This window comes from Scyliorhinus canicula, chromosome 6 (assembly GCF_902713615.1).
Source record: "Scyliorhinus canicula chromosome 6, sScyCan1.1, whole genome shotgun sequence".
NCBI classification, from domain to species: Eukaryota; Metazoa; Chordata; class Chondrichthyes; order Carcharhiniformes; family Scyliorhinidae; genus Scyliorhinus; species Scyliorhinus canicula.
Genome location: NC_052151.1, coordinates 50,929,566 through 50,954,064, shown reverse-complemented (window position 1 = coordinate 50,954,064; position 24,499 = coordinate 50,929,566). Strand labels below are relative to the sequence as shown.

The 24,499-nt window shown below is 45.5% G+C and overlaps 1 protein-coding gene across 4 annotated transcripts in view; it reads right to left on the bottom strand.

Annotated features, from left to right (window-relative positions):
• ascc3 (activating signal cointegrator 1 complex subunit 3) overlaps nt 1–24,499 on the bottom strand; it is a 661,661-nt gene that overhangs the window by 399,951 nt on the left and 237,211 nt on the right. For all 4 annotated transcript variants that reach the window (XM_038799272.1, XM_038799275.1, XM_038799274.1 and 1 more), the window contains exon 14: nt 7,453–7,587. In XM_038799272.1, the coding sequence (XP_038655200.1) occupies nt 7,453–7,587 (135 nt within the window). The remainder of the gene's footprint in view (nt 1–7,452; nt 7,588–24,499) is intronic.

The following is a 24,499-nucleotide window of genomic DNA, read 5'->3' as shown; positions in this document are numbered from 1 at the left end:
GGAGACGCTTTCACCTCAAAATGCCATACAACATCCTGATCTGAAAATCAGAGTACTCCCACCCTAATAGAAACCTGGGGGTATCTTCACCACATGGACAGTAGCAGTTCAAGCAATGGCTGATCACCAACTTCTCAAGGAATTAGGGACGGGCAGTCAATGCTGGCTTTGCCGGTAATGGAAGCATCCTATGAATTAACAAATGATAAACAAAACGCATTATAAAGCAACAGTACTCTAAGCTCCAGTGCAGTAAGCAAGATTTTATTTTTGCTCTCAAAATGGAGGCCTGATAGTGGGATTTGTGACAGAATCCCTCACAATCTCTGCCATGCATAAACTTGCATATCAAGAGATGATGACCCGCCTCTGGTCGCATGCACCCAGCTCGAGCAGATATCAGAGTCGATGCATCTCGGCGGGAGAACGTAGGGCGGGATTCTCCTATCCCGCAGCAGAGTGTCCATGCCGTCGTAAACGCTGTCTCATTTTACGACAGCGTGGAGTAATTCTGGCCCCTACAGAGGGCCAGCACGGCGCTGGAGCAGTTCGCGCCGCTCCAGCTGCTGATCCCAGTGCGAACTGTGTGCCACGGGATCCGCGCATGCGTAGTGGCACCGGCGACAACGCGCGCATGCGCAGTGGCCTCCTTCAACGTGCCGGCCCCAACGCAACATGGCAGAAGGCTAAAGCGGCCGGCGCATAGGAAAGGAGATTCCCAGCCAGAGAGGCCAGCCCGCTGATCAGTGGGCCCTGATCGCAGACCAGGCCACATCAGGTCGCGGGGATTCTCCGGCCCGGTCCAGGGCTGGGAGAATCCCGCCCGTAGTCTCCCAAACGGAAGCTCAGCCTGTAACTTCTTATGGTCGACTGTCAACGATGCTGGCTGTTTATTTGATGAGCAAGGCTGCAAACAATATGAATTCTCTCACATTTGAAAAGTAGCCCACTTGTGTACTACAATCTGAATTGGTTTGCTCATTGGTGAGTTTACCATGCCAGCTTCAATTCTGCTATTGATGGTGAACATTTATGATTAGGAAGCCCAGCACTGTCAATGCATCAGACAATGATAAAAAGATCAAGGGATTAATGTTTATTGAAGTTGGAAAATTTCACATTATTCCTTTAGATCCCCTTCAATCAACAGAAATATATTATTTTATATTTGGTTATATTTAATACTTAAGGTCAGAGAAACATTTCAACCTCAATTTTGTTTCCCAAGATTGTTCTAAATAATGGCCTGGAAGTCAGTGCAACATCAATATTGGTCATGAATGCTATAAGTTACACAATTTTCATTCCCAATCATCCCGCAACAAGTTTGTGCTACAATGTTTGAAAAAATAATTAGAAAACACCACAAATAGCACAGCGGTGGTTCAGGAGAAATACAACCAATAGCAAAAGAAAAATCTCATTGAGATGTAATCGTACTTGGGCCCACAAGTGTTTAAAATGAATATTTGAAGGTTAAATTGATGAGCAGAAACAAGAACTAAATTATTGAGAACTGATTCACTTTAAGCATCATTGTACGTACCTTGTCAGTTTAGATCGAACAGTGGTAAACAGGCACATTTAAATACCTGCTCTTTATTTCTATCATATTCAATTTCTCTACCACAAGCTAATTTGCTTGGAGACAGTGGACTGGTCCATATTTAAGAACTCAGCGACTAACTTAAATGAGTATGTCACCACCGTCACAGACTTCATCAGCAAATGTGTGGACGACTGCGTGCCAAAGAAAGCAGTACGTACGTTCCCCAACCGGAAACCATGGCTCAACCGCGAGATTGACTCCCTACTGAAGGACAGAGCTGAAGCGTTCAAGGCAGACGACTCTGTCCTATACAAGAAATCCAGGTACGACCACCGCAAAGCCATCCGAGATGCCAAGAGAGAATATCAAACTAAGCTAGAGTCACAGACAGACTCTCGGCGGTTGTGGCAAGGACTAAGCAACATAACGGGCTACAAAGCGAAGCCGAGCAGTATCTCTGGCAGCAGTGCACCCCTCCCCGATGAACTTTACGCATTCTATGCTCGGTTTGAGCAGGTAACCAACAACCCGCTATCGAGTGCCCCAGCAACCCATAATTCACCCATACCCACCATCACAGTTTCCGAAGTCAGATCGGCCTTCCTGAAAGTGAACCCACGGAAGGCGATGGGCCCGGACGGGATCCCTGGTCGTGCACTCAGAACCTGCGCGGACCAGCTGGCAGAGGTTTTCACAGACATCTTTAACCTATCCCTACTCCACTCCGAGGTCCCCACCTGCTTCAAGAAGACCACCATCATACCGGTACCAAAGAAGAACCAGGCAACGTGCCTCAATGACTACCGCCCGGTGGCCCTGACGTCAGTTGTAATGAAGTGCTTTGAGAGGCTGATCATGAAGCGCATCACCTCCATACTCCCGGAATGCCTTGACCCACTTCAATTCGCATACCGTCGCTACCGGTCCACATCAGATGCCATTTCCCTGGCCTTACACTCATCCCTAGAGCATCTCGAAAACAAGGACTCCTACATCAGACTGCTATTTATTGACTACAGCTCCGCCTTCAACACCATAATCCCAGCCAAGCTCATATCAAAGCTCCAAAACTTAGGACTTGGCTCTCCACTCTGCAACTGGATCCTTGACTTTCTGACCAACAACCACAGTCAGTAAGAATGAACACCAACACCTCCTCCACAATAGTCCTCAACACCGGTGCCCCGCAAGGCTGCGTACTTAGCCCCCTACTCTACTCCCTGTACACACACGACTGCATGGCAAAACTTGGTTCCAACTCCATCTACAAGTTTGCTGACGATACGACCATAGTGGGCCGGATCTCGAACAACGACGAGTCTGAATACAGGAGGGAGATAGAGAACCTAGTGGAGTGGTGCAATGACAACAATCTCTCCCTTAATGCCAGCAAAACTAAAGAGCTGGTTATCGACTTCAGGAAGCATAGTACTGTACACACCCCTGTCAGCATCAACGGAGCTGAGGTAGAGATGGTGAGCAGCTTCAAATTCCTAGGGGTGCACATCACCAAAAATCTATCCTGGTCCACTCATGTCGACGCTATCACCAAGAAAGCACAACAGCGCCTTTACTTCCTCAGGAAACTAAGGAAATTTGGCATGTCCACATTAACCCTTACCAACTTTTACAGATGCACTATAGAGAGCATCCTCTCGGGCTGCATCACAGCCTGGTATGGCAACTGCTCGGCCCAGGACCGCAAGGAACTTCAGAGAGTCGTGAATACCGCCCAGTCCATCACACGAACCTGCCTCCCATCCATTGATTCCATCTACACCTCCCGCTGCCGGGGGAAAGCAGGCAGCATAATCAAGGATCCCGCCCACCCGGCTTACTCACTTTTCCAACTTCTTCCATCGGGCAGGAGATTCAGAAGTCTGAGAACACGGACGAACAGACTCAAAAACAGCTTCTTCCCCACTGTCACCAGACTCCTAAATGACCCTTTTATGGACTGTCCTCATTAATACTACACCCTGTCTGCTTCATCCGATGCCAATGCTTATGTAGTTACATTGTATATATTGTGTAGCCCTATTATGTATTCTCATGTACTTTCTTGAATTCTGTTCAATTCCCTTTCTTCCAATGTACTGAATGATCTGTTGAGCTGCTTGCAGAAAAATACTTTTCACTGTACCTCGGTACACGTGACAATAAACAAATCCAATCCAATCCAATCCAATTTACTCAGATGGAGCATCTCTTCTTTAGGAAGGATGCATGAAAGATGCCCATTTACTATCTCAGTCATGCCCACTGCCTTCACAAGATTATTTTGGTCCCTCATCGACACCTTATCTATGACCAACGTTTAGCTCTTCATATGTTTATACAATACTTTACCTTTGTGCTTTCAGCTAACTTTTATTGTGCATGCTTTTTTCCTCTTATTTCCTTTCTCGGTTTTCTGTATTTTTTGAATTCTGCTTGATTCTCTACTGTATTATGAACTTTTGTAAGTTTCCCTTTATTTGAATGCCAATATCTTTGGTTACCTTCAGGATTTTGGTTTTGTATACCTCCAAGATGCCCTTCCTTTTCTCCAAACACCTTGGATCTTTACAGTCGTGGACAAGCAATTGACATTATGTGAGCGTGAAGTGTATAATTATTATTTCACTTTATATCACATAATGTCAATTGCATGAAATCTGTCACCCTTACCAGGTCTGGCCTTCATGTAACTCCAGACCCACAGCAATGTTGTTGAGTCTGAACTGACCCCTCAAGGGCAATTAGGGATGGGCAATAAATGCTGGCACAGCCTACGAAGCCCATGTCCCATGCACAAATAAAAAAAGAGCCATCTTCTGCAGGTTCCGTAAATTATAACTTTGATAGGTCATCGACTTGAAATCCATAAAATCCCTACAGTGCAGGAAGCCATTTGGCCCATCAAGTCTGCACCAACTCTTCGAAAGAGTACTTTATCTTGGCCCACTCCCCCACGCATTGATCATGGCCAATGCACCTTACCTGCACATTTTTGTGAGAGGAAACCGGAGCACCAGAAGGAAACCCAGGCACACAGGGGAAGAATGTGCAAACTCCACACAGAGAGTCACCCAAGGCCAAAATTGAACGCATGTCTCTGGCACTGTGAGGCAGCAGTGCTAACCACTGTGCCGCCCATGTTAAGTGTTTTCTCTCTCCACAGATGATATATGACCTGTTGAGTATTTTCTGCGTTTTCTGTTTTTGTTTTAAAATGATATTCCTTTTAACAAAATGTTTTTGCTGCAAAATGCACAGCCTCTGACCTGCTTTTGTAACCACAGTATTTATATGGATGGTGCAGTTCAGTTTCTCCGTTGTTTATAATGGGGTGTGGTATTATAGCCAGCGGCCTGAATCTTTGGGCCAATTTAGAATTGGACACTTTAAATTAAAGCCACAGTCAGAATCATAGACAGGCCTGATGGGAAGTCAAACAGCCACACTTGAATACACTAGATAGAATCAGGCAGCCACTGCGAGTCTGGGCTTGATATCGGAAGATAATCGCCTCATTCAAATGGATCAATTGTTGTGGATTACACAGATGAAGTCAGACTTTCTGGCATCTAGATCACCTTATATGGGATAATGTTACGTGCAGACATTGCATCCGAGGATGGATTCTGGCAGAAGTTCCTGGTGTCCTGAAGAGTTGCAATCGGCAACTCAATTGGGTGTTACAATCCCTGCCCAAAGACCTCATTGGCTGAGGGCCAGAGAAGCTTCTGGAAGGGCACAAGAGGAGTACAAGAAAGAAGCATCAGAGATCCTCCCCAGCGAAGACTTGACGCAGAAGCAACGGAGAAGACTCAATGGCAGACCAGTGGACGGAATGATGCAGCGTGCAAGATCCACCTTTATAGGCAAAGGCCCCAAGATGACGAGACTCAGAAGATTGGACTCGCAGCTCGACCAGTTCCTCGGCAAGGGGAGCATTAAGAATCTTAGGCATATTCTAGTTGGGATAATTTGGGGGGAATAATTATTTTATTGTGCTGGAAAATAAACTTGGGTTGAATTGTTAACTTGCATTTGTCCTTTGTTCATCTTGCAGATAAGAGTACTTAGGTAAAACATTTCAATAATAAACTGGTCAAATTGTCTGAATTTTACAGACAACAAGGGGATTCAACAATAGCAATTCTATTGACTGCCAAGGTGAGATGGTCATTGCCGGTACTTGTGTGGCACATTGTTACTTGCTAATTATCAGCCCAAGCCTGAATGTTGCCCAGGTTTTCTGCATGCAGACAGGAATTGCTCCATTATCTACTGAGTCGCGAATAACGCTGAACAATGTGCAAACATCAGTGAATATCCTCACTTTAATCTTATGATGGAAGGAAGGTCATTGATGAAGCAGCTCGGACATTACCCTGAGGAACTCCTGCAGTGATGTCCTGGGTTCAGTTGGCTGACCTCCAACAACAACAACCATCTTCCTTTGTGGTAGACATGCCTCCAACCAGTAGAGAGTTTCCCTCCTGATTTCCATTGACACCGGTTTTGCTTAGGTTCCTTGATGCTACACTCGGTCAAATTCTTCCTGGTAGCCAAAGGCAATAAAAGTCCCACCTCATCTCTGAGTTCAGCTCTTCAGTCTATGTTTAACCGAAGGCTGTAATGAGGTTAGGAGCTGAGTGGCCCTGGCAGAAATCAAACTGAACATCTGTTAGCAGGTTATTGCTGAGTACGTGCCACTTGATAGCACTGTCGACTGCCCCTTCCATTACTTTACTGATGCTGAGAGCAGATTGAAGAGAAGGTAATTGGTCAGGTTGGATTTGACCTGTTTTGTAAGTGGACAGGACATTCCTGGGCAAATTTACACATTGCTGGGTAGATGTCATTGTTTGTACCTGTACTGGAACACTTGGCTAGGCAGGTGCCTAGTTCTGAAGTACAAGTCTGCAGCACTATTGCCAGAATGCCAGAGGTGCGGTGAGGAAGTAGGGAAAGTAAGTAACGAAAGGGAAAAGGTACGTGATAGGTTGGAGAGATTAAATGACAAAAAGGTTGATGGTGCAAGGCCAAAGGAAGTCGTGACTACAGGAGGTGTGAATGGCAGAGTGATAAACAACTGCTGCCTGAAAGCAAAAAAAGTGTAAAATCGAACCCTGCAATTAATAATAGGAAAAAATGGATCTCTGTTCCTGCACCCCTTCAAAATCGTATAGTTTGTTTATATTGCCTCTCATAATTGTTCCTTCCAAAATGCATCACCGCACTTTGCTGCATTAATTTTCACCTGCAATGCATCTCACTATTTCATCAGTCTTTGTCCTCAAATCTGCCATCATTTTCCCTGTTTACATCAAATCTACGTTTATGTCATCTGCTCTTTATACCCAAGTCCATGTCATTACCTGATGTCAAAAAGAACAAAGTTCCTAATACCAAGCAGGAGGATACCGTCACTTACATCTTGCCAATGAGAAACAACCATCAACCACTTGTCTCTGCTTTCCGTACCATAACCATTTCACATCCATGCTGCTGCATCCCATATGCTTCAATATTGCTTACAAATCTATTATGTGTCTATTTATCAAATGTCTTCAGAAAGTCAATCAACCCTCTTTATTGTTTCATCGTGAGTGGAGACATAATGAGCTGTAAGTGGGCTCTAGCAGTGGTGTCTAGGCCAAGCAAGCATCTATACCAGAGGAGAAGGGAAGGCCAACATTTATGTGGCTATGGGTAAAGCAGGTATCACGGATAGACACAAAGATAGACTGTACCTGCCTGACTGGTTCCAATAAGGTTCCCATCCACTGATTCCACAAACTGTGGCTGGGCCAATATTGGACGGTGCTGCTAGCATTATGACCTGAGGAATTTTATGGACAAACAAATATGTGCACACGCTTCTTCGATTGAAGGTTCTCTTGGCAGCGTACCTGTTTTTCAGCAGAGCCGTAGTCCGCGCTTTGGTTTGGCGCAAAGTACATGATATCACCCTGGTTTTTCGCCATCTCTTGAAGAGCCATAGCTGTTCGAACAGTTGAATTTCTTGCATGCACAAACACCATCACCTAGGAAATGACAACAACAGAATGGTTAAATAAAACACAGTATGAGCTATCTTAGGAAAACAAGAGTTTTTTTTTCTTTTGTGATATCATTGTCACATTCTCATATACTTGAAAACAAGCTTGTGGTTGTGTGACTGGTTTAGTTGGATTAGAGACAGAAAGACTGTAACTTCATGAGAGCACCTTAAGAGCAACAGGGAACTGTGTGGTATAGTTACTGGAAATTTATGAATTAGAAAATCTATAAGGACATCAGAAGAGGGTTTAGATCTGAGTTATTTAAGCCAAGATCTAATCAGAAAGGTTTCAAAAGTACTGTTAACTGTGCAATGGTGTTATTGTGTTTTCAGTGTGTTTTTAAAAATTCTCTTTATTTCAATAAATATTTCAGTTTGATATAAAGTCATCACAACTGATCTGCTATTTACTGCCTAATTTTCAGAAAAATCTCCTTATAATACACAAATTACAGAACTGTTTTGGCAGCTATTTCAAGGTTCCCTTTGGGGTTTGGGCAGTTTGGCATTAACATTTGCCATGCCATAACAGCTAGGATTGGAAACATATTAGCATTTTACTTTGCAGCAATGACAATCGATTTTCTACTTATTAATGGCTAACAGATTTTCCTTTGTTATTTTCTAGGTTTGTTTATGGGATTCTTCTGGCAGAATGCACGAGGAAACCTTCAAATACTTAATTGATCGTAATATAATGTCATGAACAAAGGAATTCAGTCATTATCCATCCACCTTTGATGTAAATCACATGCACCAAACTGTTGCTGATGGAATTCTCTTGCACCTACGATCGACTGAATTTTAATGCTAACTTCACCAGAATAACAAAATGTTCAAACTGGGGGTGTTTGTAACATAAACAAGGAAAAACAAAAATCCACATCTTCTTTACCCTGGTGAACAAGCAAAACTGAACAAAGCATCTGGGAACTATTTTCAACAATATGGCCATACCCAGGAGGAAAGTATGGCTCGATTTGAACTCTCAAATCATAAGACTATAATTAATTAATCATTATGTAGTGAACAAAAAACAAATTTCATGGGTAAATTTCAGTCAGCACCTGTGACTGGATGGCAGTGAGAACTGCCTGTGACACTACAATACGCATTTCCCTGAACATTGACCAAATATATGTACCATAATAATTTCCTTTACGTGGATTATCTTTGTTACCACAATTATCATAATCCCGTCAAATTGTTACACTTATTAAAAAACACACACAAAGTGCTCGAGAGATTCAGGCTGCTGCCGTCAGGTGATATGAAAAAATGAAAATCGCTTTATTGTCACGAGTAGGCTTCAATGAAGTTACTGTGAAAAGCTCCTAGTCGCCACATTCCGGCACCTGTCCGGGGAGGCTGGTACGGGAATCGAACCGTGCTGCTGGCCTGCTTGGTCTACTTTTAAAAGCCAGTGATTTAGCTGAGTGAGCTAAACCATATATATATATGTATAGATATAAAACCAAATTGCCAAGAATAGTATTTAAATTCACATGATCACACTAAATATATGTAGTTTCAAAGTAATAGAAAACAACAGTTTATTTTAGCCAACCTCAAACACATAGGGCGCGATTCTCCGCCCCCCACGCCAGGTGGGAGAATAGTGGGAGTGCCTCCCGACATTTTTCATGCCCTCCCGCTATTCTCCCACCCCCCACGCCCGACCCACCCCACGAATCGCCGAGCGGTGATTCTCCGAGGCCGATGGGCCGGGCCTTCACGCCCATTTCAACACGGCAGCAAACACACCTGCTTGCTGCCGTCGTGAAATGGGTGCCAGATACCCGTTTGGGGCATCTGGGGGCCCGATTGGCACGGCAGTACCACGGCCGTGCCAAGGGGGCATAGACCCGCGATCCGTGCCCACCGATTGCGGGCCGTGCGTCCGTAACGGACGCACTCTTTTCCCTCCGCCGCCCCGCACGGGGCCGCGCTCCTAGCCCCGCCCGGGGGGGGGGGGGAGAATCGGCCCCGGAAGTGGGCGTGAAGGCTGCCGTGGGTCACGGCCTGTCCCACGGCAGCCTTTATGATTCTCCGTATTTGCGGAGAATCTCGCCCATAGTTAGGTAGATATTTCTGAATGTTTTGTTGAAAAGAACTCAATTTGCTAACCTAGTGTAGGTTTACTGGATAGTAAAGTGGCAAAAACCAAATCATAGAATCACTACAGTGCAAGAGGTTGCCATTCAATATTCCTCCCAGGTTTCTTGCATTCCTTTTTGTAGCTCTTGTTATATTTCTTGTCATTCTTTGCTGTCCTTTATATTTCTCCCAGTCATCTGGACACCATTGTTCATTCATAGCTTTACCTGATAATTTAAAATACTGCTTTCACTGCCAGAATGAACAATAGCTCGAGGTCAAAATTTTCAAGTCATTGGCAAAAGAGCCAGAGGCGACATGAGAAAGGATTTTATTGAACCCACTAATTGCTGTGATCTGGGACACACTGCCTGAAAGTAGGGACAGGATTCTCCGAGCCGTTCCGGGTCGGAGAATCGCCGGGGACACGGGAAATAACCACCATGCCGCACCAACGCCGGGCCGCGATTCTCCTGTGACCGGAGAATCGGCGCCAATCGCACCCGCATGATCACCGCGGCGCCGGGGGCCGCTGAAAGAGGGCCTCTGCGGTGATTTGCCGCGTGCGACTGGTCAAATACCCGCTGAGTTCCGCCGCCATGGTTCCAACCTGGTACCACCCGGTGGACGTCCTGGTTGTTTGGGGGGGGGGGGGGGGGGGGGGAGGGGGGGGGGGGGGGGGATCTGATTCCGGGGGCCGCCTCCAGGGATCCAGGCCTGCAATTGGGGGGCTTACGATCGAACCCTTGGTTAGGTCTCCAACATGTTGCTCCGCACCGGCATGGAGACGGCAACCACGCTCATGCGCCGGCGCGGAGGCCATTGCGCGCATACGCGGACCCGCACCGGCCATGGCATGCATGCGCAGACCCGCGCTGGCTGTGCAGGGCTGCCTTTCGCCGTCGGAGCAGCGCGCAGCATTCCGGCGCCGTGCTAGCCCCCTGAAGACCGGAGAATTGCTGGGCCAGAAGGCCCGTTGGCACCGGCACACACCACTCCGGTGTATAGTCCGACGTCAACACTTGCCCGGGGTTTCGGAGAATCCTGGCCACTAACTTACAAAAAGCAATTGGAAAATTACTTGAAGGGAAAATATGTACAGGACTATCCTTCATCCTCTCCTTAACAGCACTGTGGGTGTACCTATATCACATGGACTGAAGTGGTTCAAGGCGGCGGCTCACCAACACCAAGTTCTGAAGGGCAATTAAGTTTGGATACTAAATGCTGGCCTGGACAGCAATACCCACATCCTATGAAAGAATAAAAAGAGTGGGGTGCATTTTATGACTCTAACTAGCATCATTTTAAAAGGTTGTTCAGAGATTGGTTAAAAATGTGGAACCCACTGTCATACACAACAGTTGAAGAAAAAAGCACGTATGCATTTAAGGGGAAGCCTGACAAACATATGAATGAGAAAGGAAATAAAGGTTATGCTGGTAGGGTTAAATGAACATCGTTGGGCGGAGGGCCATATGAAAGATCAGTCCCAGCATCGGAAGATAAGGTAAAGTCGCCTTGGTCCCAGATGATCGTAGGCTGCTTTACCCTTTGAGGGAGAGAGCTGACTGGTGGCGATTTAACTTGAAGATCACCACATCTCCAGCGAGGGGCAAGGTTGCAAAGGCGGGGCCTTCATGAATAACCTCTTACATCTGAATGGATCGGTTGGGCAAATGGCTTCCTGTGTTGTACATTTTATATAAGTATGCATAAGGTGCAATTTGCATTCAATACATTCAATTTACAATAGAACAATCTCTTCAAGCCGAGACAAGTGAAGTTCCCAACTTGGGTATCCAAGATCAACTGTTTGCTAACAGCTGTGCCCTTGTGTCACATTGTGAGCGTTACCTTTAAAGGATCACAGATTTTTTTTAAAAAGTGATTGATGACAATGGGCTAGCCATCATGTTAAGGAAGGCAAGAGACACTCCAATGACCACCACTAAATTCTGACTGCATTGCACCTACTATAACTATCAATATCACAACCTTGGAGGCTGTAGATAACTTCAACTATCCCTGAAACACAAACTCCAGGGCCGGGATTCTCTGACCCCGCGCCGGGCTGGAGAATCCCCGGGTTGACGCGAGAATGGCGCGCCGCCGCCAGCTTACCGATTCTCCGGTGCCTGCGGGATCACCACCGCGCCAGTCGGGGGCCATTGAATGCAGGCCCCCAGCGATTCTCTGGGCCCCAACAGGCCAAGTGACCGCCGAGTTCGGCCGAGTCCCGCCGGCGTGGGTTACTCAGGTCCCACATGGAAGGTATGTCTGCGGGGGCTGTCCTGGAGGGGGTGGCGGGGGGATCCAACCCCGGGGGGGGGGGGGGGGGTCCTCCACGGTGACCTGGCCTGCGGTCGGGGCCTACCGATCGGCGGGCGGGCTGGTTCCGTGGGAGCCTATGTTCCTCCGTGCCGGGCCCCTGTAAGGCTCCACCATATTGCCTGGGGGCCGCCGCGGAGATGGGAACCCACGAGCATGCACGGAATCACATCGGCCGTTCCGCGCATGCACGGAATCATGCGGCCGTAGCGCGCATGCGTGAAATCGCGCTGGCTGGAGCTGCGGGGACCACTCCGATGCCGACCTAGCCCCCTAGGAAGGGGAGCATATCGGATTATCAGAGACCGTCGACACCGCCGTCAGAACATGGCCGCGGGATTGGAGAATCCTGTCTCAGAAATATCTGCATTGACAGCGAGGTGGTAAATAGAATTCTCAGGACAAGCTTAGAATTTGCCGTTTACCCAAGTGACGGTGGAGGAAACAAAGTAACAAACTTACAACAAACTTGATGTGTACAAGTTGTGGTAACATCTACTCTATACGCCTGTGAGAAATGGACTACCTCCTCGAGATATATTAAGTGGTTGGACAGATTCCAAATGAAATGCATCCTGGGCATCAAATGGGAGGAAAAAGTGCCCAGCACTGAGGTACTTCAAAGAGTAGAAGTGTCCGGAATTGAAGTGTTCATTACCAGAGCCCAGATCAGATGGAGTGGACACGTATCAGACTGGTGATAACATTTCTCAGGCTGTATTCATAATTTAAACTTGGACACCACCTGCAAGGTAAACCGAGAATAAGGTGCAAGGATTCCTTGAGGGCAAACCTCAGGAAATGTGACATGTCCACTGCAGATTGGGTGGAAAATGTATGAGAAAGAACAATCCGGGAAGCAATCGCAAGTAATGGTGATGTTTCCCTCAAATTTCCTTGCAGCGATATGGAAAATTCACACCATAAATTTAGCTGCAAATCACCAGTAATAACTTGATCGCTATTTTCCTGCATTTTTAGAATATGCCACAGCAGGCATAGCAGAAGTGGCGCAGCTAATAGCCAATGTTTGTCAGCGTATGGTAACCGAGATGCTTACTGATACCCATCATAGCTCCTTCTCTGTTGATAATAACTGCATGAGGGCCAATTGAACTGATCAAACAATGACTAGGCTTAGTGATATCTTGCTGATGTAATTAAATGATCCCTTAGTTCCTCTCATTAAACCGCAGAATAGCCATTACATTCAATAATATTGGAATGTCATGGATTCATTTGTGGTTTAGAGATTTCAGAAGGAAAATTTGATGATGAAAATGCATACTTCTGACTACTCTGGTTGAAAACAAAATATTTCTGTGAAGTATCATATTACAGGGGCAGAGTGGCCTGCTCCTATTTCATCTCAGCACTTCTCTTTACTGCAAGCCCACAGGTAACCTCACGATGTTCCACTTCTCCAGCTTCCACCCTCAACATATTAAAGAAGCCATCCCCTATGGACAAGCCCTTCGTATACACAGGATCTGCTCAGATGAGGAGCGTAACAAACATCTACAGATGCTGAAAGATGCCCTTGTGCAAACGAGATGTGGCGCTCAAGTCATCGATCAACAGTTCCAACGCGCCACAGCAAAAAACCGACCGACCGTTGCCTACAAACCGCTCAACCTCAAACTATTATTTGCAGCAAACTGCCCAGCCTTCAGAACAGCGACCACGACACCACAGAATCCTGCCATGGTAATCTCTGCAATCCACATGAGTAGCACCATTACAGGTGAGAACGCCACCCACCAGGTACGTGATACATACTCGTGCGACTCGGCCAACGTTGTCGACCTCATACACTGGAAGAAAGGATGTCCCGAAGCGTGGTACATTGGCGAGACCATGCAAATGCTGCGACAATCGACAGGCAGGAATGTTCCCTTCCAGTCGGGAAACATTTCAGCAGTCGAGGGCATTCAGCCTCTGATGTTCATGTAAGCGTTCTCCAAGGCTGCCTTCAGGATGCGTGACAACGCAGAATCGCCGAGCAGAAACTTATAGCCAAGCTCCGCATACATGAGTACGGCCTCAACCTTGGATTCATGTTGCATTACTTTCACCCCCCACCATCTGGCCTGGGCTTGCAAAATCCTACCAACTGTCCTGGCTTGAGGCAATTCACACCTCTTTAACCTGTGATTATCCCTCTCTCCAGTTGCTCCGTCTGGACCTGTAGGCTTAATTATTTGCAAAGACTTGCATTCAAAGTATCGTATTGCATCTTTGACTTTGTCTCTATATATGTTTCTGGAACCTACCTCTTCAGTCACGTGAGGAAGGAGCAGAGTTCCGAAAGCTAGTGATTCTAAACAAACCTGTTGGACTTTAACCTAGTGTTGTAAGACTTCGTACTGTGCTCACCCCAGTCCAATGCTGGCATCTCCACATCATGTCTATTTCTTATGATCGAGGACTTATGATTTTTTTGGTTCTTGGTAAAACAGATTAGCATTCAATAAATTAAATGGTATTTAAATCTTACGGTTTAATTGTAGAATAATATAATGACTGTATTAAATCAACGCTTGGAAATAAATCAGAGTACTCCCGAGTTACCAAAGCAAAGCAAACACACTCAGATCAACTTGCAAAAGAAAGGTTTGCATTACACATACATCTGTGCATGAGAATTCAATAAGATTTTGGCTGATCTGATTGTACCCTCAAATCCACATTTCCAGCTACCCCCGGCAAACTTATTTTGAACAGTGGCTTACATAAACACAGCAATTAAGTTACTATGAAAATCCCCTAATCTCCACAATCCAGTGCCTGTTCGGGTACACTGAAGGAGAATTCAGAATGTCCAAATTACCTGTTATCTTTCGAGACCTGTGGGAGGAAACCCACGCAGACACAGGGCGAACATGCAGACTCCACACAGTCAGTGACCCAAGCTGGGAATCAACCATGGTGCTGTGAAGCAACAGTGCTAACCACTGTGTTACATCCCAGTCGACCCCTTATTTTTAAACAGTGCCCCAGCACTAAATTCTCCGGCAAGAGGAAATATCCTCTCCACATTAATGCTGCCAAGACACGTCAGGATCCTGCATGTTTCAATCAAGTCACCCCTTACTTTTATAAGCACCAGCAGATACAAGCCTAGCCTGTCCAGCCTTTACTCATGAAATAACCCTCCCATTTCAGATATTAGTTCAGTAAATCTTCTTTGAACTGCTTCCAATGCATTCAGATCCATCCATAAATAAGACGACATAAACAGTTCTCCAAAATTCACGAGATTTGGGGATAGTTCCATGAGAAGAATGGAGGATTTTAGGAATGTTGGATTCGAAATATTGGGATAAGATAAGGGTTCAAAGCCGAGGGTCATAATCTGTTTGACTGCAGTGGTCTTGTTTTTTAAAATAATTCTGTTATGCAAGGCCTGGGAGCTTTTAGCAGCCAGAAGGTGAAATTGACCAGAGGAAGTGTTTTTCACTCTGGGCGAATGCACTGTGCTTTGATTGGGTAAAATCCCTGGGGAGTTAATGTGCTTGCCGCCACAGAGCTTTTTTTGTTTTTCAGCGTGGGCGGATGAGGTCATTGCTGGGTAGAGCTAAGTAATACAGAGACACTTTTGGAGAAAGCATTGGAGGAGGGTCGAAGTCTGACACTGATTCCACAATTCTCTCACAGTAGGATAGTGATAAAAAATAGTAATAGTAAGTGGAGCAGTCTTGTCTGAGGACAAGGAAGAAGCTGAAACATGCCAGATGAACCAGCTCTTCGAAGATATTCAGCCAGAGTCAGAAGGGGTTCTAACATGAGCCAAATTTGTTTTGTAAAGCAAGTATTACTCTATGTCATACTGATTTTAAGATGGATTGAGAGTTGTATGTTTCTTTTCTTATTGTTTAACGAGGAATTAAGCAGTCGTGTTTAAGGGATAATTATAAGCTGTTCTTTTTGGGTGTGAAGTTAAAGAGTTTAATATTGAATTGATAATAATGTTTTGTTTTAAAAATACTAAATCCCTATTTCTTCATGTAATCACTCCTGGAATGAATCATTCTTTCTGCAAGACTTACAAATAAACTAAAATATTGGGGTCCCAATCCTTATGCTCGTCACTGTTGGGATCTGACTGGGATTGTAATAAAATTGGGGTCTTGTCCGAGATCTTAAGTATTGTTTGGCTTGGGGGTATTGAACTTAAAGACAGAGAGTGTGTGTGGAGCAATTGTTCAGGTTCTGAAATTTAAATAGGGAGAGACTGGAGATGGCTCCTTCAGTTGCAAATATCTTCCTGGGTATGGAAGCAATGATTCGGAAGGCTTTACAAAAGGAGACTACGGCAAAACTTCGGGATTTGGCGGAGAAGCTGCAGTTAACCTTATCTAAAGTGTTGAGGAAAGCAGAGATAATACATGCTATAGCTCAATATTTAAATTTGCCAGAGACACAGTCCGAGTCATTAGAATTATCTGGAATTCAATTACAAATAGAAGTGAAGAAATCGGAAATGGAAGTGAAGGAAAAGGAGGGAATGGCGTATCCAAAGGAAAATGAGATATTGGCTACGGCAGAAGAAAAGGACAAGGAGAGATCGGCAATGGCAGAATGAACGGAAAAAGAGAGGGCTATTCAAAAGGAAATGAAAAGGAGGAAGACTTCTGGCTCCTTGGTGTATGGGTATGATTCCCGCTTTGGGGGTGTGCTCCACAACTTTGCGAGAGATTCCAGGTTCAAATCCTGAAAAGGAGGAAGACTCAGGCAGAAACGAAAAGATTAGCAAAGGAAGAAAGGGGTAAGAAAAGAGAGAGAGAGAATTTGAATTTCTGAAACATTTTGCAATCAGAACATCAACTTAGTAGGCTGGAGTTAAAGACAGAAGCCAAGGAAGGTCTGAAGGAAGAAGAAATACATCCTAGTCAAATGCTTAGTAGGGATATGTTTAAATATATTCAAGCATTGCCACGATTTGATGAGAAAGATGTGGAAGCTTTTTTCATCTTGTTTGAGAAAGCGGCTAAACAACTGAACTGGACAAAGACCATGTGGGTCATGTTGGTTCAAACATCGTTGATAGATAGGGCTATCAAAAGAAATTCAATCAGATCAGGGATCCAATTTCACGTCAAAATTATTCAAGGAAATTATGGATGAGATTAGGAATAAAGCAATTTAATTTAAAGGCGTATTATCTGGAATCACAGAATCACTACAGTGCAGAAAGAGGCCATTTGGCCCATCGAGTCTGCACCAACTCTAATGCACAAGGAGCATTAGAAAGATATCATCAAACTCTAAAGACCATGTGAGGGTCTATAGTCAGAATTATCCAGAGGATTAGGATCAAGGAATTCCATTTGCACTATTTGCAATTAGGGATGCACTTAATGAATAAATTAAATTCAGTCCATTCGAACTGATTTTTGGTCATGAGGTGAGAGGACCACTTAAACTGATCTAAGAGAAATTGGTAAGTCAGTCGTGGAGACTACATTGTCGGACTATGTGTCAATCTTTAGGGAGAGATTATCTAGTGTTGGTGAGTTGGTTGGGAAACATTTTAAATTGTCATGTGATGAAAAAAGAGGCAGATAAGAAATCAAAAATTAGTCGTTTTATTAGTGGGGCGAAAGTACCAGTATTGTGACCAATGGTAGGTGAACCATGAAAGATAAGATTTAGTGGGCCTTATCAAATGGAAAGAAAATTGAGCAAGGTGAATGATTTGATCAGAATTCCAGGCAGAAGGAAAACTTGCAGAGTGTTAATATGCTCAAAAGGTATTTTGATAGAAAAGGAAAGAAAGAGGAAATGTAACACAGGGAGAGTTACACTTCCAGGGAATCTTTTTAACTCAGGGAGTCTTTGTAAATCAGGGAGAAGAGATAAATCCAGACGATTCTCAATTTGACCTTCCAGAGGAAATTCAAAATGTCCGAAAAAGGTATTACAGTCACAGAGAACTGTATATGGGAATAAATTAGGAAGTACAAAAATAATTATGCATGATATCGATATAGGAAATGCTATTCCCATTAAATAACACCCATAAACGTTCAATGCACTAAAGCTAGCACAGGTACAAAAGGAAATCATTAGACAACATGCTTAAGGATGATATCATCGAAGTGAGTTGCAGCAACTGAAGTTCACCGATTGTCATGGCACCAAAATTGGATGGAACACAACTTTTGCATGTGGACTACCGAAAGGTCAATGCGGTTACGAAGACAGACTCTTACCCTATTCCTCGTTTAGAAGAAGTCAGATTCTTACCCTATTCCTTGTTTGGAAGACCATGTTGAAAAGGTGGGACATTTTATTCCGAAACTTGACTTACTTGCAAGATATTGGCAAGTACCTTTATCAGACAGGGTCCAAGGAAGTTTCGGCTTTTTTAATGCCAGCTGGTCTGTATCAACCACATTCACACCCAAGTCTCACTGTTCCTGCACCCCCTTTAGAATTGTACTCTTATGTGAAAACGAAAATTGCTTATTGTCACAAATAGGCTTCAAATGAAGTTACTGTGAAAAGCCCCTAGTCGCCACATTCCGACGCCTGTTCGGGGAGGCTGGGAAGGGAATTGAACTATGCTGCTGGTCTACCTTGGTCTGTTTTCAAAGCCAGCGATTTAGCCCTGTGCTAAACCAGCCCCATATGGTTGATATGGTTTCTTACATATTTTATACCTAAATGAATCACTTCACACTTCTCAGCATTAAATTTTATCTGCCATTTGTTTTCAGGCAGAAGCATTCTTGATGCCATGACACAAGACAGAAGTGCAGGTTTTCACCTTTTTGGTATAAGTCTGAATCTCAGCAGCATATCTTATTGTCTTCAACTTCCTCCGAGGCACGGTTTCTCTGATATTTATTATGTTATTACTCCTGAAACTTACAAATTCCCAAGCACTCATGAATTGCTCTGAACAACTTCATCTTCAAAATGATTATTTATAAGAACAGAGAACACGTGGATAATTGGAGCATTACGTGGATAATTGGAGCACATTCTGGGGAAGGTGGAACCTGAACAAACAGGGCGGTTTGCACCTGAACCAGAGGGCAACAATATCCTGGGAGGGAAATTCGCTAAGGCTTTTCGGGGGGGGGTTTAAACTAATTTGTCAGGGGGCTGGGAAAACGAGCTGTAGCCCAGAAGCCAGTGATAAGAGTAGTGAGGTACTGAGGAGGGTATCAGGGTCGCAGGAGTGTACCGGCAGACAGAAAGGTGGGTTGAAGCGTGTCTACTTCAATGCAAGGAGCATCCGGAATAAGGTAGGTGAACTTGGAGCGTGGATTGGTACTTGGGACTACGATGTTGTGGCCATTACGGAGACATGGTTAGAACAGGGACAGGAATGGTTGTTGGACGTTCTAGGGTATAGATGTTTCAGTAAGAGTAGGGAAGGTGGTAAAAGAAGTGGAGGGTTAGCATTGTTAATCAAGGATAGTTTAACGGCTGCAGAAAGACGTTTGAAGAGGATCAGCCCACTGAGGTAATATGGGCCAAAGTTAGAAATAGGAAAGGAGCGGTCACATTGTTAGGAATTTTCTATAGGCCCCCAAATAGTAATAGAGATGTGGAGGAAGAAATTGCAAAACAGATTATGGGTAAGTGTGGAGGTCTCAGGGTAGTTGTCATGGGTGACTTTAACTTTCCAAATATTGATTGTAACCTCTATAGGTCGAACAGTTCGGATGGTGCAGTTTTTGTACAGTGTGTGCAGGAGGGTTTCCTGACACAATGGGCGAAATTCTCCGACCCCACGCAGGGTCGGAGAATAGGCGGGAAGCGGCGTTATTTCCGCTCCCGCAGGTTTTTCAATTCTCCTGCCGGTCATAAACCGGCGTTGTGCAAATCCCGCCGGCAGCCTGTGAAAACAGCTGGCGCCGGCGGGATTTCATTTTTAAAAAAACTTACCTCAAATCTCCGGCCCGGATGGGCCGAAGTCCCGCCGCTGGGAGGCCTTCTCCCGCCGCCGAGGTTTAAACCACCTCTGAAACGGCGGGCTCAGCGGCGCGAGCGGGCCCCCGGGGGGGCGGGGGGCGATCGGACCCGGGGGGGTGCCCCCACGGAGGTCTGGCCCGCGATCGGGGCCCCCCGCTCACTCCGCGGGGCAGTGCCGTGGGGGCACTCTTTCTCCTTCCGCTCCGCCACGGCCTCCGCCATGGCGGACGCGGAGGAGAACCCCGCATCGCGCATGCGCCGGCAGTGACGTCAGCGGCCAGCTGCCGCTGACGTCACTGCCGGCGCATGCGCCGACCGCCGAAAGCCTTTCGGCCAGCCCCGCTTCCGACGGCGCCGGGTGTTTGCGCCAGTCTTCTGGTGCAAACTGCTCCGGCGCGGGGCTGGCCCCCAAAGGTGGGGAGAATTCCCCACCTTTGGGGAGGCGCGACCCCTGAGTGGTTGGCGCCACTCCCCTACGCCGGCACCCTCCGTCACGCCGGGTAGGGGAGAATCCAGCCCAATATGTGGATAGACCGACAAGAGGTGGGGCCACATTGGATTTGGTACTGGGTAATGAACCGGACCAAGTGTTAGATTTGTTTGTGGGAGAGCACTTTGGAGATAGTGACCACAATTCGGTATCTTTCACTATTGCAATGGAGAGGGATAGCGCCATACGGCAGGGCAAGGTTTATAACTGGGGGAGGGGTAATTATGATGCGATTAGGCAAGAATTAGGGAGCATAAGATGGGAACAGAAACTGTCAGGGAAAGGCACAAATGAAAAGTGGAGCTTGTTCAAGGAACAAATACTGCGTGTCCTTGATAGGTATGTCCCTGTCAGGCAGGGAGGGCATGGCCATGTGAGGGAACCATGTTTCACAAAAAAGGTTGAATGTCTTGTCAAGAGGAAAAAGGAAGAGTATGTAAGGATGAGAAAACAAGGTTCAGTTGGGTCACTTGAGGGTTACAAGGTAGCAAGGAATGAGCTGAAAAAAGGGCTTAGCAGATCTAGGAGGGGGCATGAGAAGTCCTTGGCGGGTCGGATCCAGGAAAACACCAAGGCTTTTTACTCTTATGCGAGAAATAAAAGAATGACCAGGGTGAGGGTAAGGCCGATCAAGGACAGTAGTGGGAACTTGTGTATGGAGTCAGACGAAATAGGAGAGGCTGTAGCCCTCTAAGATGGACACCAGTCTACAAAATGGAGAACTGCTAAGACTGCAGGGAAAAACAGCCATAGCAAAGACACACAGCTTGCAGTAGCATTTTGCACGTACAAAACCGGTTTCAAGGCAGGTGCAGAGACTCAGCCAAAGGTGCAAATAGGAAAGCGATCTGCATACTAATGAGATGATACCGGCCCAGTCCCAGATACAATAGAAACAGTTTAAGTATCAATGGATACTTTTCTATAGCTACCCAGCCAGAATGGCGCCAGAGAACCCAGGTCAATGACCCCTAGGAACCACCCCCGCCATCGAGGAACGACTCCAGGATAGGGGAATTCGAATGATATCGATTGGGGAAGACCCAATCGATACCTAGCAGGTGAAAGAGCCCGCCCCAAGGGGCACGGACCTCTGGGACCTATAAAAAGGTCAAGCACATGATTCGGTCTGTTGCTTCCAGACTCCGGCCCAGATCTGTTGTATCCTGACTCCGACCCCAGCCTCCAGATCCTGTCTTTCATCACCGGCCGTTGAGCATCAGCCATCTTTCAGTAAGTGCCAAAACAACGATCGCTACGTGACCCAGGCATTGCTTATACTCTTGCCGACTATTAGTGAACAGAAGGTGCAGACCAGAAAGGAACAAAGGCCTTGTCCCCTGACCTTGCTGGTTCCTACTTAGATAAGTATTTAGTCGTTTAATAGTAGAAATAAGTATTAGTCTTTTAGCGTGTGCATGAGTATTTATTATATCTGTTATAATAAACACTAATTGTTTAGACTTACTGATCGGTGTTTAGACTTATTGCTTTGAACTTGACCTTGATAACTTGTGACGGTGTCTATAACGGCACCTGGCGACTCCTGAGCATAGATACAGATACAGAGCCAAACCAGTATTAAGCACATGTCCTTTAAATGGAGGTGTGTTAATCACACTAACAGTAGAACGAGCAACAAGGCGTTGAATAAATACTTTTCTTCAGTGTTCACCAAGGAGAGGCTCCATGTTTTTGAGGATGAGAGTGTGATGCAGGCGGGTAGGCTGGAGGAGGTAGATGTTCTGAGGAAGGATGTATTAGCAATTTTCAAAAACCTTCGGGTTGACAAGTCCCCTGGGCCAGATGGGATATACCTTGGATTCTTTGGGAGGCAAGGGATGAGATTGCAGAGCCTTTGGCTTTGATCTTTGGGTCCTCACTGTCCATGGGGATAGTGCCAGAGGACTCAAGAGTGCCGAATGTTGTTCCTCTGTTCAAGAAAGGGACTAGGAATGACCCTGGTAATTATAGGCCAGTTAGTCTTACTTCAGTGGTCGCTAAGTTAATGGAAATGGTCCTGAAGGATAGGATGTATGACACTTTGGAAAGATGCAGCTTAATCCGGGATAGTCAACACGGATTTGTGAAGGGTAAGTCTTGCCTCACAAATTTGATTGAATTCTTTGAGGAGGTAACTAAGTGTGTAGATGAAGGTAGAGCAGTTGATGTCGTATACATGGATTTTAGTAAGGCGTTTGATAAGGTTCCCCATGGTCGGCTCATGAAGAAAGTAAGGAGGTGTGGGATAGTGGGAAATTTGGCCAATTGGATAAGTAACTGGCTCTCACATAGAAGACAGAGGGTGGTGGTGGATGGAAAATTTTCAGACTGGAGACCAGTTACCAGCTGGTAAGAGACATTGATAGGATGCAGAGCTGGGCCGAAAAATGGCAGATGGAGTTTAACCCTGATAAGTGCGAGGTGATTCATTTTGGTAGAAAAATGAGGGTCAACGGCAGGGTTCTGAGGAATGTGGAGGAACAGAGAGATCTTGGGGTTCATGTCCACAGATCTCTGAAGGTTGCCACTCAAGTGGATAGAGCAGTGAAGAAGGCTTATTGTGTGTTAGCGTTTATTAACAGGGGGCTTGAGTTTAAGAGCTGTGGGGTTATGCTGCAACTATACATGACCCTGGTGAGACCACATTTGAGGTATTGTGTGCAGTTCTGGTCACCTCATTATAGGAAGGATGTGGAAGCATTGGAAAGCGTGCAAAGGATATTTACCAGGATGCTGCCTGGTTTGGAGGATAGGTCTTATGAGGAAAGGTTGAGGGAGCTAGGGCTTTTCTCTTTGGAGTGGAGGAGGATGAGAGGCGACTTAATAGAGGTTTATAAGATAATGAGGGGGATAGATAGAGTGGACGTTCAAAGACTATTTCCTCGGGTGGATGTAGCTGTTACAAGGGGGCATAACTATAAGATTCAGGGTGGGAGATATAGCAGGGATGTCCGAGGTAGGTTCTTTACTCAGAGAGTAGTTAGGGTGTGGAATGGACTGCCTGCTGTGATAGTGGAGTTGGACACTTTAGGAACTTTCAAGCGGTTATTGAATAGGCACATGGAGCACACCAGAATGACAGGGAGTGGGATAGCTTGATCTTGGTTTCGGACAATGCTCGGCACAACATCAAGGGCCGAAGGGCCTGTTCTGTGTTGTACTGTTCTATGTTCTATTAACATACAGTACAGGAGTCCATTCGGCCCATCGAGTCTGCACCGACCCACTTAAGCCCTCACTTCCACCCTATCCCCGTAACCCAAATAACCCCTCCTAACCTTTTTGGACACTAAGGGCAATTTAGCAGGACCAACCCACCTAACCTGCACATCTTTGGACTGTGCGAGGAAACCGGAGCACCCAGAGGAAACCCACGCAGACACGGGGAGAACGTACAGACTACGCACAGTGACCCAGCGAGGAATCAAACCTGGGATCCTGGCGCTGTGAAGCTTGTGCTACCGTGCTGCCCCACAATATAACTGGGAGCACTTCTTTTATTCGTGATTCTTATATTACCCTGAGTTTACCTGTTATTTACATCTCCATTTGTGGAGCAGTGCAAATAGGCAGCACTAGAATATTCCTCTTTTTCACCAGTGCTTTCTGAACATTGATTCCTTGGAGATTTTTGACAAATAATGGCTGCAATGTTCAGTAATGAGTTTGCAGTGATCTGCAGAGTAACATCATTTGTAAGAAACAAAATTCAGCAGCACACTAAACAATCTATATTTAGCACTTAAACTACTATTAAGATAATTTCGTGGGACATAGCAACAGCAATAACTCACAGCAATTAAAAGGGTCAAATCATTCATTCAATTGTGCTATTACACAGTTATTTTGTTGCGGATTGACTTTCGTTTAATTGTGTCGATATTATGGTTTTATTCTACACTGCGTGTTTTGTTTTCTTCCTCTGAAACTAAATCTCTACTGGGAATGGTACCACTATTCCACATATGTTGCAACAAATTGGGTCAAATCTTAGAAAATTAATGGTGAATTCAGAAGAATCAGATAAAAATTGCAAATTTCCTGA